The 18,447-nt window shown below is 25.9% G+C and overlaps 2 protein-coding genes and 1 pseudogene across 8 annotated transcripts; 1 reads left to right on the top strand and 2 right to left on the bottom strand.

Moving 5' to 3' along the window:
* Positions 1–3: 3 nt before the first annotated feature.
* LOC102656615 lies at positions 4–1,966 on the bottom strand (annotated as a pseudogene).
* A 460-nt stretch (positions 1,967–2,426) lies between these two features.
* LOC552824 (actin-like protein 6B) lies at positions 2,427–4,912 on the bottom strand. The gene is made up of 6 exons (XM_625199.5): positions 4,754–4,912; positions 4,190–4,535; positions 3,762–4,091; positions 3,430–3,681; positions 3,152–3,349; positions 2,427–3,026 (listed from the first exon to the last, which is right to left on the bottom strand). Exons 2-6 carry the CDS (start codon positions 4,514–4,516, stop codon positions 2,811–2,813), a joined length of 1,323 nt encoding a protein of 440 aa, XP_625202.2. The 5' UTR covers positions 4,517–4,535; positions 4,754–4,912; the 3' UTR covers positions 2,427–2,810.
* A 412-nt stretch (positions 4,913–5,324) lies between these two features.
* Positions 5,325–17,503, top strand: LOC726723 (neogenin). 7 transcript variants are annotated; one of them, XM_006565803.3, is made up of 26 exons: positions 5,325–5,636; positions 10,267–10,432; positions 10,517–10,656; positions 10,744–11,034; positions 11,104–11,266; positions 11,333–11,460; positions 11,527–11,686; positions 11,770–11,885; positions 12,186–12,594; positions 12,684–12,831; positions 12,915–13,043; positions 13,135–13,341; positions 13,434–13,725; positions 13,807–13,965; positions 14,054–14,259; positions 14,335–14,490; positions 14,569–14,731; positions 14,800–14,994; positions 15,161–15,199; positions 15,343–15,475; positions 15,565–15,797; positions 16,074–16,178; positions 16,315–16,526; positions 16,609–16,825; positions 16,912–17,048; positions 17,119–17,503. In XM_006565803.3, the coding sequence occupies exons 1-26, from the start codon at positions 5,429–5,431 to the stop codon at positions 17,215–17,217; spliced, it is 4,611 nt and encodes a 1,536-aa protein (XP_006565866.1). In that variant the 5' UTR covers positions 5,325–5,428; the 3' UTR covers positions 17,218–17,503. The 7 variants fall into 7 exon arrangements, with proteins under 7 accessions (XP_006565866.1, XP_001122444.2, XP_006565871.1 ...); XM_001122444.5 differs by having other exon boundaries at positions 10,264–10,432; XM_006565808.3 differs by having other exon boundaries at positions 5,338–5,636; positions 10,264–10,432; positions 12,423–12,594.
* The last annotated feature ends 944 nt before the right edge of the window (positions 17,504–18,447 follow it).

Raw genomic sequence — 18,447 nt, 5'->3', positions numbered from 1 at the left:
ACAAACCAATTTTAATCTCTAAGCTTCTGTATTGAAGCTTTGAAGCATCATAAAATATGAAAATGCAGTACTAAGTATCTGCAAATATATGTAAATTATCAGATAATTATTGCAATTTAAAATGCTAATATGCTAATAAAAATTTTATATATATATATATATATTTTTTTTTAAATCTTATAATAAAATCTTACCGCGGTAAAATTTTCCAAATGCATTATATATAATTTTCCTGCAGTAATAAAACTAGGTCTTTGAGAACGTAATATAATCATGCATATTTCATCTTTAATAAAAGTTGGCAATTGATACCATTGCATAGAATATGCAGCTATGCTTATATTGAAACTCTGTCTCGATAAGAATTAATTTAAAATTTAAATAATTACATCTGTTTTTATATTATATTATATTATATATGTTAATATTACCTGTCGTATTAAAATGTCTCCAGGAAAACAAAAAAGTAATAGTTGAAAAAGCGATACGATTAAGTGAGAAAAAGATTCAAGAAATTTAGATCGTTCTGTTAATGCCTATAATAAAAATATATATATATTTGACAATATAGAATAAAGTATTTATTTTTTAATATAATTTTTTAAATTTTATAAATATACTTACTATAGAAATCTGAAATCCGACGAAACAAATTATTAGACTACTGGTTATTGCTTGTAAAAAAAGTATTAGATGAAAATTCTTTTCCATATTATCACAAAACCTGAATTATACTAAAGTGAATAAGAAATAATAAAATTTTTTTGAAACACAATAAATTTATTTACCAGAGAACTAATTGATGATGTTTAATTATATATATTATTTGAGTTTTTATTTCGTATAAATTCTTATTTATATATTTTGAATTAGTCTTCAAATTAGTTTTAGTTAACTGGAAAAATAAGATTATTTTAAATATAAATAAATATTGTTATTATAATGATAAAAAAATATACATACATCATATATATACGTATCCAGATTCTTTAAATTTTCTTTAAGCACTGTAAAATGTCCACAAGTATGAAGTAAAGCAGTTGCAATTAGACTATCAATTGCAAGCATCATCAGACAACAAATACTTGTTGCCAATATTTGAGATATATATGCAATCTATATATGCATTTGTATAAATTAAAAACTATAATAAAATAAAACATAATTATAATAAATATGTATAATAAAAAAGTGAAATAAAATGGTACCTCATAGAAGGGAAACTTATAAAAAGTTATAGGATATGATGCAGCAAATGGAAAGTTTTTTATAGTAAAATTATTTAAATTTTCATTTTTAGTTAATGTTTCAATAATAGGTAAACTAAAGAAAAATAATAAAGCATTACACATTGAAAAGAAATAACCTTTGGTAATGTTCTTAGCATATCTGAAATATATATACATATATATATATTGTTATTTGAAAATACAATTATAGAAAAATAACATAATTTCTAATATTAAAAATTATAAATATTAAAAATTATTTACATTGCATATTCTTGTAAATATTCAAAAACATTAGTTTCAATTATTTTCCAATAATCTGTCAGCATAAATTCAATAAAAAATTCCAATTTTTTTCTATTAAATATCCAAACTATTGATTTCAATGCAGCAAGTAAAATTGTCAGTAAAGTTGAGCTACAAAAGATGAAAAAAATTTAATATTTTAATAATTTAATAATAATATTTTTATATACAATTATTAGTTATTTCATTTTTAAAAATATTCCAACCCCGTTTCCATAACAATATTTAAATCATTCCAATTTATATAAATCATTATTATTTGTGGTATAACAATAAACATAATGCAACTAATGCATATAACATATCTTAAAATATTTATTGGATAAAATCCAACAAATTTTAGTACTAATTGATTTATGAAAATATAATTTCTAATATTCATTGTATTTGTTTGATTAGACATTTAATTTATTGCAACAAATACATTTTAAATAAACAATGTAATTTATGAACTGAAAAATTATGTTTGTACACAACTTAGATTTTATCTATAGGATTCATTCCATACATTGTTCCATCATTACGGAACAACTACTTTCAAAGGAGATATTATAAATTTAACATGTTTAATTATTATCCTAAATTATTAAGAATATAATGATATATTTTCTTTATAGAGTTCTATGTTCTGATCCCATGCTAAAGCATATATAGGTATATGCAAATCATCATTTAATGAATTCCTTTTGAAGCTATATCCTTGGATCATATATTATTCCTATATAATTTTACGGAGAATATTAAGTATGATTAAAAGGAAAAAGAACTTTAGAAAGCTATCTATTTTATTTAGCTATTTACTCTATTTTATTTCATGAGAAAAAAGTATCTTGATAATTAAAGTTCATTTTAAATAGAAACATAGTCAAGGAACATCAATAACAATAGAGATATCAAAGACACAGCCTTTTACTGTAAGTTTTTATAAAAATCTTAGTACAATTCTTTATACACATAAGATGTCTTGTAAAATTTTATTGCATTTATGTGGTGCATTAATAATAAATAAAACTTTCATGTTTGACTGTATATCTTACATGTCATTATTTAATATCACGTATAAGTAAATTATACTCATTGTCTTGAATCAATATTTTTTAGAACTTAAATGAATATTATAAAAAAAATCAAATTTTTTATAACTGTATATCAGACTTAATTTTTTTCAGATGTAATTTTATAATTATTTACTTAATAAATTTATCCAAAAGATATTTGTACAAGTATTGATAACATTATTAGAAAAAGATAAATCGAAATAACTTGTCATTTTATTTAAGGACATTTTCGTTCTACTTGACTTTTGCCACTTTCTTCATATTCTTGACTTGATATCCACATTTGTTGAAAAGTTCCAATTGAAGCCAAAATAGATCCACCGATCCAAGCTCCGAATCGTCGTTCAGCACATCCATTTACACTAATTAATTTCAATCTCATACTGGATGGAATTCTCATGGAAAGATCTCGATTTAAACGTTCCGGAAAACCCTAAAAAGAACAATATATTAATAGATATAAATACATAAAAAAATGCTTATATATATATAAGCATATATATAATATATATAAAATATATATATATATATATAAATAAAATTTATTTAATAATATACCTGGATGAATGAATTACCACCAGTCACAACAACACTACCATAAAGTGCTGGTCTTACATCAACATCACACATGCCTACACTAGTTGTAACAATATGACCTACTCCTAACATAGTATTACCAACCATACCACCTCGCATTTGTACCATACTGGGATCAAAAAGTGCTTCCGGTATTCGAAATCTTTCACTTCCAAAATCCTTAAAATATTTTTTTCTATTAAATATTTAATTTTTATAAATTTTAACAATAGATTACATATTACTTAAATATTATATACCTGATGATATCCAGTAGGAAATTCATATTGAACTGCAGGAATTGTAGAAACAATTTTTTCATCATATGGAGTTTCTGAGACTTGCAATACTGTAGCTTGAAAATCCTGAATAAGTTTTTTTACCATATAATTATGCCAAGATTTAGTAACTTCAGGTAATCCCTTTTTTTTTATCCATCTTGGCTTTTCATGATCTTTGACAACTTCTTTACTGCCCACCATGTAAGAAGGGGACAAATCAATGTCATTATCCTGTCATTATTTTGAAAATATAATTATCCATTTTTTATATATTATCATAAAACAATATTAAATTGAAAGTATATTTATACTTGTAAAAATTGTCTGCACTGCATACTTATATAATCTCCTCCAAGTGGAGACTTAACTATTGCCTGTGTTAATACAAAACCATCTTGTACTGGTACAGCAGAAGTATGTGTTGCTCCACTATCAACAACAATACCAGTTGCTCTACCATTTGCAAAAGCAGCAAGAACTGCATTTTTAACAAGGAAATAAGCTGGTACATTATACTTCTCAAACATTAATTCAGTTAATTTCTCTCTTTTACTACGTACATTCCATGGTGATTCAGAAAACAATACTGGGTGATATTCTGCATCTGATTGAATTACTTTAGAATAAGTATAATCTAAAACCTATAATATAAAATATAATATAAAAAGATATAATTATATCATTCTAAAGATAAATGAGAATAATATTTACATTATAATTTATTAATATATTTTTTTACCTTTTCAAAATGATCCCAATCTTCAATCATTCCATCTTTCATGTAACTTACAACTTCCATATTCTTTCTTGGAACATGAAGTATAGTAGTATCAATATAATATTTGGTCCCAGATTGTGTAATATTGTTGTCCGGCTTTTTATCATCAATATCCATTGGTTCTGTTTTTGTTACTGTGCAATTGCCATCTTCTCCTATACCTACAACAGCTGGAATTTCAGCTTTTGGAGTATCTTCTTGAGCATAACCAACTCTTAAAGAATGATGTCCCAAATCAAATACTAAAGCTCCAATTTCATCTCCCCCATAAAGCATGCCACCTGACATTTTGCTGATTTTAAAATATCTATAACAATAAAATTATCTTAATTACAAAATTTAATAACAAAATTCTTATTTAATATTTAAATTTATATCATTAAGAAAGTTTATATTAAAATAAAATTTTTTGTAAAAATAATATAAATAATAAATATACTATATAAAAACTATATAAAAAGCGATAAAGGATAATACCAAATTTATTGATTATAAACAAATTTTTATTTTGACCTTATAACTCACCGTAATTTTCTTACAAAAATAACTTAATGAAGTGGCAAAAATATATATACTTGACGACTACATCAACATTTATTTATGTATTTCTACAACAGAATACAACAGAAACATAACCTCAATTCAGAAAGACGCTTAATACCGCCACCATAAACATAATAAATTCTAGATAAACATGCTTTTTCATCAAATTCTATAATTTTTTCTATCCATGTTCCAATAAAATTATAAAAATTATTGATTTATTATAAATAATTTTAAAATACAGTAATATTAATTTTATAATATAATTGTATTTTTAAAAATCTTTTTTTGATTGATTATGATTATTTGATTGATATTAAATGTAAAGTAATATGAATGAAATATATAATTTTATATAAAAATTAATGATTCTTTTGTATATAAATAAAATTTTATTTAAAATCTATTTGTAAGAATATATGAAACAATCATCTAGATTGTCAATTCTTAAAAATAATGAAAAATATATTTGCTATTTTTTTAAACCACCTGTTAATTCTGTAAAGTCTCAATGATGTCGCTGTAATCGCAAGATGCCCATGAAATGGCGGCACTAATCAGAACGTCGGTAGACTTAGGACGATGAGGAAGTGTGTAGTTGTCTTTTAGCCATGTTCTGTCGTTTGTAATAGTGCTGTGCAAAAATGAAGTTTGTGGATGCGAGACTCAATCTGTCGTTCTATGTGCGACGGTGAGTCAAAGAAATTGGCATGTGTTCGCTCAACAGAACATTGTATGCTCGTGCAGCAATCGTATAAGAAAGTTACGATGGATTTTTGTACGCGTCGGAGTCTGACACCCGCTGGCCTAATGGAGCCGCGTACTCTTGCTATCCCGTTGGCTTTGTTGACATTCGTCATATTAGGTAAGTTTAATTTACTCTTGTTACGAAAATATATTATCTTGCATTATTTTTATTTAAAATAATGTATTTATTATAAATATATTTCATTAAGATATTTTAGTATTAAAAAATGATTTAAAATTTTAATATTCATATATATAAAATTAAAAATACAATTTATTGGTAAATATAATATAAAAATACTTTTTCATTAATTTTTATTGTTGAAAATATGATTTGATTTTATTATATTTTATTTAATGTTTTATCGATGAACATGAAAATGGGAAATCATTGCCTATTATTTTACAGTAACTAATGTTTGCATCTCAATTTATCATGATAGTAAGCAAATATTTACAAAACCATTTTGCGATTTTTATTAATTTATTAATCTCTAAATATAAGAAATTATATTTAAAATGTTTCGAATTATAATCGAAATTTTTTGTTATAAGATTTCAAATCTGAAAATAATTATTTTATGTAAATTGTGTAATGCATAATAAAAAGACTACGAATTTGAAATATTAATATCTATTTGATATTCGATGATTAAATTTTATAAATTCCATATGAAAAATATAGTAAATTACAAAATAAAAATAATTTTTTTTCCTTAACTTATAATATATTTTTATAATATTTGTTAAATAAAACGTCTTGGATCATTAGACAAGTTCGAACAGTTTGTGTAAGAATCAGAATTTCATATGTTAAGCATGACAAATAAACATATAAATAATTTTAGCGTATATAAAAAAAATATTTTTAATAATTTATAATTATTTTGAAAAATTAAGTTGAGAAGCACTGTATTCGGGTAGCTATTATTGATGCAGAGAAGGATGTAGTAGGTATAAGGGGATGATTCGGGGGTGTATTTCCGATTGTAACGATTTGAACGGAGATATATCTCTTGATATTGTCGCAATAATAAAAAATTGTTTTTTTGATAAAAATAACAATGAATTAAAAGAATTTTAAATCAAAATTAAAAATTATCTTCTAACATATGCTATAGTATATATACAAATGCGCGCGTAAATAAAAGTTTCGAACTATTACAGATTTATTAAAGAGATTGCACTTTCATGAAGCATTTGCGTTTAAACATTTTAGCGAAGTATTCCAATAACGCGGCAAGCCTCTCCTTATGATTTTATCGTGATAGGAAATGCATGTGTCGCTATGCCAATCTATCACCAGAACTACCCACGCTAAAAATAAAACGTTCTATTCTTTTTTTTTCATATAGTAAAATATCATAGAATTATCTCTTTTATTATTCTTCTTGTTTGCTTTCGATCATTACATACATTCGTCTAGTTAGATATAAAGATCCATTTCCGGCTCGTTGTGGTGAAGAAGTATACAAACACTAAAAGGGGTCTTAAAAGGATGCGTTCCTCAAATAAACCAGTTAACTTTCTCCGAGATATGATTAGATATACTGATCTGCAAGTAAGTTACAATACAATCATGGATTTTTAAATAAAAATTTAATAATAATTTAAATCTGAAATGTATATTTCAATATATATGTCGAACATTTTTATATTAATTGAATTAATGAAAAAAATTAAAATTTTTTTTTTATTCTTTCATTTTTTTTTTTAACAATATATGTATAAGAACTTGCTTGTGACGTATGTTCAGTATAAATATGAAGATTCACTCTAATGCTGATATTCCAAATACGGAACAGATCGTGTAACATACACGCGTCCAAATGTGTTCCATGTAAAGTGGTATTTACAAACGTGTGTACTCTGCATCTGATGTCGTAACAACACCTTAATGGTCAGCGCCCACGCAATGTATGTGCATGCATATTAATATATAAGGTGATTTACCTAAAATATTTTCTTTTACATTTCATTCTTTTAACATTTAAGAAATTTTTAATTTTTTTTTTTTTATTTAATCACAATGTTCATTACAGAAGAATGATAAAAATGATCTAAAGTTGCAATGTATTAATTCTGTTATACAGTGTCAATTATAAGTTAGATATGTGTTGATATATTTTCTTTTTATATTACCTCGTTTCTTTGATTTTCATTCTTGTTTAATATTTCATGGAACAGCATATTGAATAAAAATAACAGTTATAGTACAAAAAAAATATTTTGAGAGAGAAAAATAAAAAAAATCTAATTCAAGGAATTAATTTATCAATTGTAAAAGTCAAGTTTAGATTTTTATAGTTTTATATACGTCTTAATATGACGCAAACAATTAATTGATTTCCTTATAGAAAAGGATAGCAATATTTATGAGACACTGTGTAGATTTGTCGTAGTACGATATATATGTACCTTGCCTTCCTTCACGGTCTGTTCGTCACATGTTGAGTACTTTTACCGCGTTTTTCAACATTCTCTCTGCTTCCCTTACTAACTTCCACAGATGTATGAAACTACTTCGCAAATTAATTCTTGTTGTGAAAAAATTTTTAAGATTTATTAACATATAAAAATTCATATAAAATAACTATGCATTTAAAAAAATTTATAAATCAAGAGATTATACAAAAAAAAAGTTAGTTTAAAAAAAATGAGAAAAAATTTTAATACTAATATTAGTATCGAACAAAATAGTAACATTAATAATTGCAAAGTAGAGAGAATGCGAAATTATCTTTACGTCAATCATAAAAATTTTATCTTTAGGAAATTATATTTAATTTGATCTAAGATAATGACATTAAGATTTGTTTTTACACGATACTCTCATTTTCCTTTTCTTTCTTCTCAGTTTCTTTCTTTCACTCCCATGAAACACCGTACTACTAAACAAGATGTATAAACTGATGTCTGATAAACGCCCTGTAGAAAATAAGGTGCAGTGGTTGTTACGGCGACAGATTTACCTCGCGCATGCACTGCAATGGTTCTCCTCTTGATCTATTTCGGTATGCCGTGCGGTAGGTTGTCGCCCGCGCTCATAAATCAAATAGTCAGACAGCGAACGGTTTATTTTCCTTGAGAATGCACCATCGTGGCGCTATCAGGCGCCAAATTTCGCACGTTTCTTTCTTTTTTTCCTATTTTTTTTCTTACTCTCCAACATCTACCTGTATTTTCGCAAACAATTGATTCAAAATTAATTTTGAAATGTAAAAAATAAAAAGTTTGATAGTCACAATTATTAACATTCAATTAGTTCGATATAATCGATATGAACACTTAATAATTCTATAAAGTTGACTATATTGTAATAGTAAAAATATAAATTTAAAATTTAATATAAGAGATATCAATATCAAAAATAAATAACGATATAATATAAAAATGATATAAAAATACCAGCATGAATTACTCCTATTAATCGTTGAAGACGTGTTCGTTTCTGAAGATTGTACGGTGACAGACCACCGTGAGTGTGAAACTGTAACCCAATAACCGTAGACAGTGTTTCTCAATTTTATGAAAAAGTTGATTGAGTTATATGATGTTAATTGACATATGATTATTTACTTATTTCAAATGATTATATTTATTTTATGCTGTTTAATCCTTTATATTTCAGACATCAAATTAATTATAATGTTTAATAATTTTGTCTCGTGAAATTTTATATTTTTTATATTCTTTATTTATTAATATTTTTGTAATAGTTTATAGATATTTATTAATTCAATTATTAATTATCGATTATTAATTTGAAAAAATATTTCATAATTATCTTCATATAATAATATGTATATAACAATAATATATATTTTTTAAAAAAAATTCTTAAAAATTACTTAAGAAAACTTTAATAACATGACTGTATTTTTTTATGACAATTCTTAAAGTCTGTTGCGTATAAATAAAGATATAAATAAAGACAAAAGTATATTATATTTGAAACTATCTCATAATTACTTTAAATAATACTTTAGATAATACTTTAAATAATTTAAATATTAAAAACAATATTGAAAAATTTTAATTTCATAAAAAAACTTTATAAAAATCTAATAATTGTGAGAATTTATATTTGCGATTTTTTTTTAAAAGAGTATGATTTTTTTGTATTGATTGTTTGAAATTAAATAAGAATTAGTATTCACTGGAAATCATTCCCATCGCTTTTATAGTTCTGTCAAATTTTTCTTATTTCTTTATTCTTACAAAGAATTATTCAGAAAAGATGTTGAATCGTCCTGCGTCGTAGTTGTATACGTCTATCGGACGATCGCAAAGCCTTGTAAAAGAAAAAAAAGAAAGAAAAGAAAAGAGAATTTAGGCGCTCGGCTCGGGTGTCTTGCTAAAGGGCTAAAGGGTGCCTATATAGGGTTGCCGACCCTTTATTCATTTTCTTTTCTTCGCTTTATAACACGTTGGTATCTCCCTTTTTATACCTAAACTTCTTGTTTTTTTAAGATTTATTATTATAATATTTAATTATTTAATCTATGCTTGTATGAAATAATATATTAAATTTAGTTATAATTTGATGTTATGATTATTATGATTATTATATTATGATTAAGTTATTTTTTTACTCTTTTTAATAAAATATTTATTTATTAAAATATTTTATTTTAAGTTATTTTTAAATACACAACTACAATTGCTTTATAAAAGTATTATAAGCTTATATTTATAATTTTTTTATTAGAAATGATATAGCAAATAATGTATTGTCTTCTCAGCAGCTAATGCAAGTGGATTATATTTTACTATTGAACCACAAGATGTAGTAGTTGAACAGGGAAATCCTGCTAGATTGGATTGTGAAGCAAATAGTAGTTTTGGAAAACCCAATATACAGTGGAGAACTGATGATGGACAACCAATTAATTTTATTGGAGATAGTTATAGGTATGAATATTAAGATTTAGAATGATATATTTTTCTTAAAAAAGAAACTTTTCTATTTCTATTATATATTTTTTTTTTTTATAGATCTCAATTAAGTAATGGATCTTTATATATAAATAGTGTTTATGGCACTAGTCTGGAATTGACTGGAAGCTATCAATGTTTAGCTTCTGTAGATGATATTGGAGCTATTGTTTCTCGAATTGCCACAATTAAAATTGCTAGTTAGTACCTAGAATTTATATAAATTTTTGAAATTATAATTGTCATTATTATATAATTATATTATATTATAAAATTTTATTTTAAAGGTTTACCAGGATTTGAAAAAGAACCTCAAGATACTATGGTTTATCCAGGACAAATTGCATATTTAAGTTGTACACTTCTTGCAACTTCTAGTTCATTGATTATACAATGGTTAAAAGATGAACATCCATTAATAATATCCATGGATAGTCGGATGACAATTTTGCCATCAGGTGCATTAGAAATTGATAATGTTAAAACGGAAGATGTTGGATCATATAGATGCAATGCTAGTAGTTATGGACAATATAGGCTTAGTAATAAAGCACAATTAGGATTGCTAAGTGATATTGGTAAGTACAAATATTTAAATATATAATTTCTATAAAATAGTGAATTTTAATTTATATTTTGTAATGTAGATCAAGAAAGTACTCCACCAGTTTTTATTGCTAAACCATTACAACAAGTAATTATCGAAGGATCAACAATTACACTTGAATGTGCTGCCAATGGTTATCCAAAACCAAGTATACTTTGGTTGAAAGATGGTGTTGCTATTGATCTAACATCTTTTAAATCTAGGTATATAAAAAGAAATATACAATATAAGAAAATCATAAATATTTAAATTTTTATTTCATTATTTAGATATAGTAGAATTGCTGCATCTAGTCTTGTAATTAGCAATGTTGAAGAAATAGATAATGGTTCTTATCAATGTCGCGCAGAAAATGAAGTTGAAATATTAGATGCAACTGCTGATTTAATTGTACAAGGTATTTTTGTATATAATTTTTGTATATAATATATATATCATATTGCTTCATATTATTATTTTTTAGTTCCACCAAGATTTATTAAAAAACCAGAAGATAAAATAGCTAGCGAGAATCAAGATTTAGAATTTGAATGCGAAATTTATGGTAAACCTCAACCAAAAATTACATGGCTCAAAAATGGAGAACGTATTACCTTGAGTGCATATTGGCAAATTGTTAATGGGTAAATTTTTAAAATGTCGATTATAATGAATTATAGTATATATAGTAAATCATCATAAAATAAATATTTTTTATTATTTTCAGTTATAATCTTAGAATTAATGGTCTATTACCAATAGATGCTGGAATTTTTCAATGTATCGGAACAAATTCCGCTGGAACTGTTCAAGCTGCAGCGCGTTTAACAATTAATCAACCTAGTAAGTACTGATTTTATAATTACAACTATATATATCTTATTTTATAGAATTCAAATGTAAATATATTTTAAATTAAAAATTTTTTTTTAATTTATTTTTGTAATTTTGTAATTTTGTTTAATATGTTAACATATTTATTAGCTAGTAAATTTATTTTTTTAATTTATTTAGAAATATAATATATGTTATTTTCAATTTATTATTTTTTTATACAAAGATTTTTAATTTTATGTTTATTTTTTTTCCATTTGTGTGTTTCCTCCTTTTTTAACTGTGTTGCATGCTAACATTTATATTCAGAAAAGGCAATTTCCCATAAATCAACTACTCCAAAGACAGTTCCTAAAAAAAAATTATTATTGCATCGGCAATTGTACAATAAAACGTGGCAGCATCCGAGTACTCTTTTAGGTCATACAATGTCTGCATTTACACCCAATCCACCACTTTCCATTAGTCCCTCTGATGACCCTGCAGATCTTCCTGGATCTGTTAGATTTCCTAATTCCCATTACGATCCAAAATCCCCTTTTATAGATGACACAGACAGTTTGGAATCGATAGAAGGAAGTGTTCCATCAGCACCAAGGAATTTAAGTCTCGTCATTGTCACTGCTAGATTTGTAACTTTAAGATGGCAAGAACCTGAAAATACAAATGGAGAGATTCTAAATTATTATATTTATTATAAACAAGAAGGTGCTCAAAGGTGATAATTAGTCTATAGATAAATATGTTTATCTTGATAATTATGTTTTATATACAATGAAAATAAAAAAAAAATTTTAAATCTTATAGAGAAAGAGTTATTAATACTCAACAAAAATTAGAGGCAGTAATACGAGGTTTACAACCAAGTATGACATATCACTTTCGAGTGGTTGCTTTGAATGAAAGAGGTTCTGGAATATCTAGTGAAATATTACAAGTTACTACACTTACTGAGGTCTGTTTAAAATTTTAAATATGTTTTATACATAAATAAATAAATTATTCTATGATCAAATTATTTTAAATTTATTGCAATAGGCCAATGTTCCTGGACCTCCATTGAATTTAGAAGGATATGCCACAAGTAGTGTGAGCATTGCATTATCTTGGGAAGAACCACAAGTTACTAATGGCAAAATTTCTAAATATATAATTACATTTGTAGAGGTATATTTACAAATATTCTAAGGTTTTCTAAGATATTAATTATGTACTTTTTAATTTAAAATTTCAATTTCTTTGAATATTTTATTTAAAGGGTGACAATGAGGAAATAACGCGTGAAACTACTAGCACAATGCACGATTTAATAGATCTCGTGCCTTATACAGAATACAGTATTAAAGTTCAAGCTGTAAACGAGAATGGTCCTGGTGTGTTTAGTAGAGATATTGTAGTTCGAACTTATAGTGCACAACCTACTCAACCACCACACAATGTCACTGTAGAACCAGTTAGTCCTACAGTAGGTATTTTAGAATTTCGTATAATTAAATAATATTTTTAACATTATTATTATTCTTTATTTTTTCATATTTATTTATTTATTTTTTTTAGAGTATTATGATAAGATGGGAACCGCCGCTCGAAGGACAAAATGGGATTATTACTGGTTATAAAATTCGTTATCGCCGTCATGATCGAGCATCACCACCAGTAAATATAGCAACTGAAGGAAATCAACGTTCACGAGTGCTCACAGGACTTGAGAAACATGTTGTTTATCAAGTTCGTATATGTGCCTTAAATGTAAATGGAACTGGACCTTGGACAGAATGGATACAAATAGAAACATATGAAACTGAATCTGACGAAAATCGCGTACCAAATACACCCAGTAATTTAAGAAGTTAGTTAATTTTTAAACTTAATTTTTAATTTATTTTGATTTTTCCATAAATGTTGAATGCAATTTCTAAATATATTATAGCAAAAGTAATGTCAGATTATATACAAGTTTTTTGGAATCCACCAAAAGATCAGAGTATTAAAGTGAAAGGATATAAACTTGGATGGGGAAAAGGAGTTCCAGACGTTGAAGTACGACTTCTTGATGGAAAAGAACGATCTTTCACTATAGATCAATTAGGTAAATGATGAAATTTGTACTTGCATAAAATTTTCAATCTAGTAAATAAATTTTATTTTCTTTTTTTTTTTTATTTTATTTTATTTAGAACCAATCACTGAATATGTTATATCCTTAAGAGCAACAAATGATGCTGGTGATGGTCAGCCAGCATATGCGAACGTGAGAACTACAGAACGTTCTGTATCTGAATTTTCTGCACCCTTATTGCCACCTGTTGGTCTTAAAGCTTCTGTTCTTTCTGATACTACTGTTGTATTATATTGGACTGATACAACTTTGCCAAAAACTCAGGTATATGAATATTTATAATTTTAATATATATTGTTGTAAATCAATATATTTTATTAAAGAATAATAATATTACAGTTTGTAACGGATAATCGATATTACGTAGTGCGTTATACATCACATCATCATAGCAGCAATCCTCGTTATAAATATCATAATGCCACTGATCTTAACTGTATGATAAATGATTTAAAACCTAATACATTATATGAATTTACAGTCAAACTTGTGAAGGTATTTATAATTTAATATTTAAAAATATTTATATATATATATATATAATATTACGAAAGTATTTAAATAATTTTTCAGGGAAAACGAGAATCATTATGGAGTATGGTTGTTTCGAATCAAACTCAAGAAGCTGCACCTAGTTCTGCTCCTAGGAATCTAACAATTCAAAGTATCGAAGATCGTCCAACTTCAGTTTTATTGCGTTGGCAACCTCCTAAACAACCAAATGGACCAATTACAGGTATTTAGATATTTACAAATATTTTTAATAATAATGTAAAATATACAATAATAATAAAATTGTTTTAGGATATATTATTTTTTATTCAATTGATAATACAAAGTGGGATCGTGATTGGTTAATAGAAGGTGTAATTGGAGATAAAACTGAATTTATTGTAAAAGGACTACAACCAAGTATGACTTATTACTTTAAAATTCAAGCACGCAATTCAAAAGGATATGGTCCTTTTTCTACAACTTATCCATTTAAAACTCCTCAGAGTATGTATTTAATTCTAATAAATGTATGCACGTATAATATGATTTTTTTTAGTTTCAAAAGTTTGTTTAGTGTTATGTATATATATAGTATTATTTATAGTATATATTATATTCTTATATGCATTATGTTGGTGTGTTGTTACTATATTTTTTATTTCTATGCTAGGCAGTGGTATGGATGTCTATGATGAATTGCATGACCGAGGTAAGACATTGTTTTTAGCATAGCATGTATTTAAAATAGTGAATGATGAAATAATGTATATATCGCAAAATAGTTATTTTTTATTTATAATCGCATTATTATTGTTATTATTGCAATTACTAAACAATGGAATTATTTTGCAGATGGACGAGGACTTTCAAATATATTAATTTATATTATTGTGGGTTGCTCTATTGTTCTTGTCACTGGTATAGCAGTGGTAGTTGTTGTTATATGTTGCAAACGCAGTCCCGATACACCTGATAGAAAAAAAGGGTATGCACTATGTTAATATCATCTATTTTTCGTATACATTTATTTTTTGCAACATTTATTTTTATAAAAATTATAATTGTAATATTTAGATATATGAAAGATACCAATCAAAAAACAAATATTAAGCCGCCTGATTTGTGGATTCATCATGATCAAATGGAACTCAAAGCACTTGAAAAATCTTCAATAAATGGAGAAGCATCTACTAGTGGTGTAGCTAGTAATACTTTACCTAGATCAAACAATCAAGAATATAATCAAGAGAATGTGCATGGAAATTCTAGTTCATTGGATAAACGTACTTATGTGCCAAGTTACATGGGTAAGTTTCTAAAAATAATATTTTTTTACAGAACACTTCATCATATCAAACACAATACTTACAAAATTTTGTTTATTTAAATTTCTAATTATATATATTTTATCACAGCTGTACAAACAAATCCATTATCATTTCCAACATGATTAAATATTTAATGATTTCTTCATTAAAGTTTTGGTTAACATTATATAAGAGAAACATCATAAAAAAAATTTTATTTTGTTTATTATTTTCTTGATTTTCGTATTCGGTTTATGTTCACTCACTTAACATTAGGTAATACTGATGAGAAGTGTTCGACCCTGAGTAGACAACATAGTCGAGGAAGCCACAAACCTAAACTCATTACACTTCCCGTTGACAGTGCATCTTTACATCAACGTAAGTAATAGTAGAATTAAAAATAATAGAAAAAATTTACTTTTTCTTCTAAATTATAGTGACTTAAATTCACTCGCGACAAACTTATAAAATGAAATTTTTTAAGCTGTATATCAAAGTACTTAACTTGTTACAGCTATAGCGACGGCCACACCGATCGTAAATACAAGTATGTCACAACCAACGATTCACACATCGTGTAATGATACACCATCTGCGAGGCAAAATTATCCTCGAACTGTGGCACAATATAGTTTAAGTCGAGCGCATATTACCTTAGAACCAACACCAGAATCGAGTCCAGATTCTTGCAATATTTCAACTTCGTACGAACCAATGCAAAATCAAGTAAGATTTTTATATAATTGATAATACATATTATTATTTTAGGTAAAAAATTTTATTTAATCCAAGTTATTTATATTTAAAGCAATTACCATATGGTACAAGCAGTCAATCATATAGTGGAAATACTCAATATGCTTCGGGACACTATAGCAATAGTAATCAACCATCAAATACAAGCAGTGGAACTGATGGTGCTAGTGGTAGTAAAAGAATGCAGGGACATCCTTTAAAAAGTTTTAGCGTACCAGCACCTCCACCTCAATCTGCTCCTTCGACACCAGCCCAACAAAAACATGGTGGTAAATTCCATTTGAATTAATTTTTATATTCTTTTTTTTTTTATTTTAATATATAATCTTTTTTTATACAATGCAATGTTACATAGTTTCTCAAGTTACGGTAAGACCTACAATGTCCGGAAGTCCGTATAAGAAGCCACAAAGTTCTGCACAATTAGCAAAGAATCGATTGGCTTCAGTTTCAAATCCGGTGCATACTTCAGAAGAAGTTGAACGATTAAAGGTAATTTTTCATTTAATTTGTTATAAAGTCATAAATAAAATGTTTAATTGATTATTTTTATCTTTTTTAGCCTTCTTATAGTACAGAAGAATTAAATCAAGAGATGGCTAATTTAGAAGGTCTTATGAAAGATCTAAATGCCATAACAGCATCTGAATTTGAGTGCTAGAAGAGGTTCCTAAACCTTGTGCCATCTCAATTCAATAGACTGCAATGATACATTCTCAATGTTAGTACCTGAGAAATAGATGTAATATGTGTTACACGTCGAAACTTTTCGCGAAGTTTATGTACACAATTGGCAATGGATGATCAATGGCCGATGAACGGTCTCGGTTATAGATTTTTCGAATCCCAGTGATATGGACTAGAATGAATTTTCTTCCTAGTCAATTTGCTTTTTCCTCTGGTACTAACGTTGCTTTTTATAATAAAATGCAAAGTATACTTGCCAATGTTTTTTGACACTGCCACCTTCTTGTAACGGACTTGTATTTTGCAAGAACGTGTGTAATATGGTTTGAAAGTGTTGACGAAAAAATTGAACATTTCATTATGGATTTTTAACAGTGTAATTTTGTGCATACAGTGTGTGCAATTTAATTCAATCGAGATAAAAGGAAATCGATAAGTTCGTTTATTATCGATAATCCTTTTTATATTATATTATATTATATTATATTAAATTATTAATTCAATGAATTCACGGTGAAGAAAAACGATTTTAGCGTTTTTCAATTCTTATACGTATAAAAATGATTGGTAATATTGCAATTACCATTTATGTGCTTCATACAAGAATAATTATCTTGCCTAGAAAGAAAAAGAAATAATTCGTACTACATTCAAAAACTCACGCGTTCTTTGCCATGATTTTGTAACTTATACTCATCAGAGTACATTTTATATAACAATAATATCGACTGCCATACTTACGCTTAAGATGGCTAGATCACGTGAGTCTCTTAATCTAATTAATTTATAAGTTTATTACAGAAGATAGGAATATTTTTTTATGCCTTCTTTATTACCGTCAAAATATTTTTCATGATATTTTATATTAATTTTCAATAATTGGTTATTGGTTTAAATAATCAAATTAGTTAAATATTAATGAATTGAAATAATAAATTAAGAAATTTTTTTTTCAACTTCAAATTATTTGTAATTATACTAAATGTTATAATTTGACAAATTTTTTATTTATATCAGGCCTGAAATTTTCATACATTTATATAAAAATTTTAAAAATTTCAAAAATTTTTTTGAACACTGTATAATGGCCTTAAAATATCTTTGTATTAAGTTGCCCTGTACTCAGTGGCTTTGGCAGCTTGTAAAAGAAGTCTGTTCTTACTTATGAAAAGTCATACGCGTATACCTTTAAAGTAACAATGTA

This window comes from Apis mellifera, linkage group LG14 (genome assembly GCF_003254395.2).
Source record: "Apis mellifera strain DH4 linkage group LG14, Amel_HAv3.1, whole genome shotgun sequence".
Classification (NCBI taxonomy): domain Eukaryota; kingdom Metazoa; phylum Arthropoda; class Insecta; order Hymenoptera; family Apidae; genus Apis; species Apis mellifera.
Note: the sequence above shows the minus strand (reverse complement) of the source record. Positions and strands in the feature narration are given on the sequence as shown.

Bases quoted from the DNA above. Each gene is read 5' to 3' on its own strand.
- LOC552824 (XM_625199.5), bottom strand. From the start codon at position 4,516: ATGTCAGGTGGCATGCTTTATGGGGGAGATGAAATTGGAGCTTTAGTA. The intron at 3,682-3,761 runs GTATAAATATAC...AAATAATGACAG, and splicing joins AGTGCAGACAATTTTTACAA to GATAATGACATTGATTTGTC. The intron at 3,350-3,429 runs GTATATAATATT...AAATATTTTAAG, and splicing joins TTCCTACTGGATATCATCAG to GATTTTGGAAGTGAAAGATT.
- LOC726723 (XM_001122444.5), top strand. From the start codon at position 5,429: ATGCGAGACTCAATCTGTCGTTCTATGTGCGACGGTGAGTCAAAGAAA. The intron at 13,044-13,134 runs GTATATTTACAA...TTTTATTTAAAG, and splicing joins ATATAATTACATTTGTAGAG to GGTGACAATGAGGAAATAAC. The intron at 16,527-16,608 runs GTAAGATTTTTA...TTATATTTAAAG, and splicing joins ACGAACCAATGCAAAATCAA to CAATTACCATATGGTACAAG.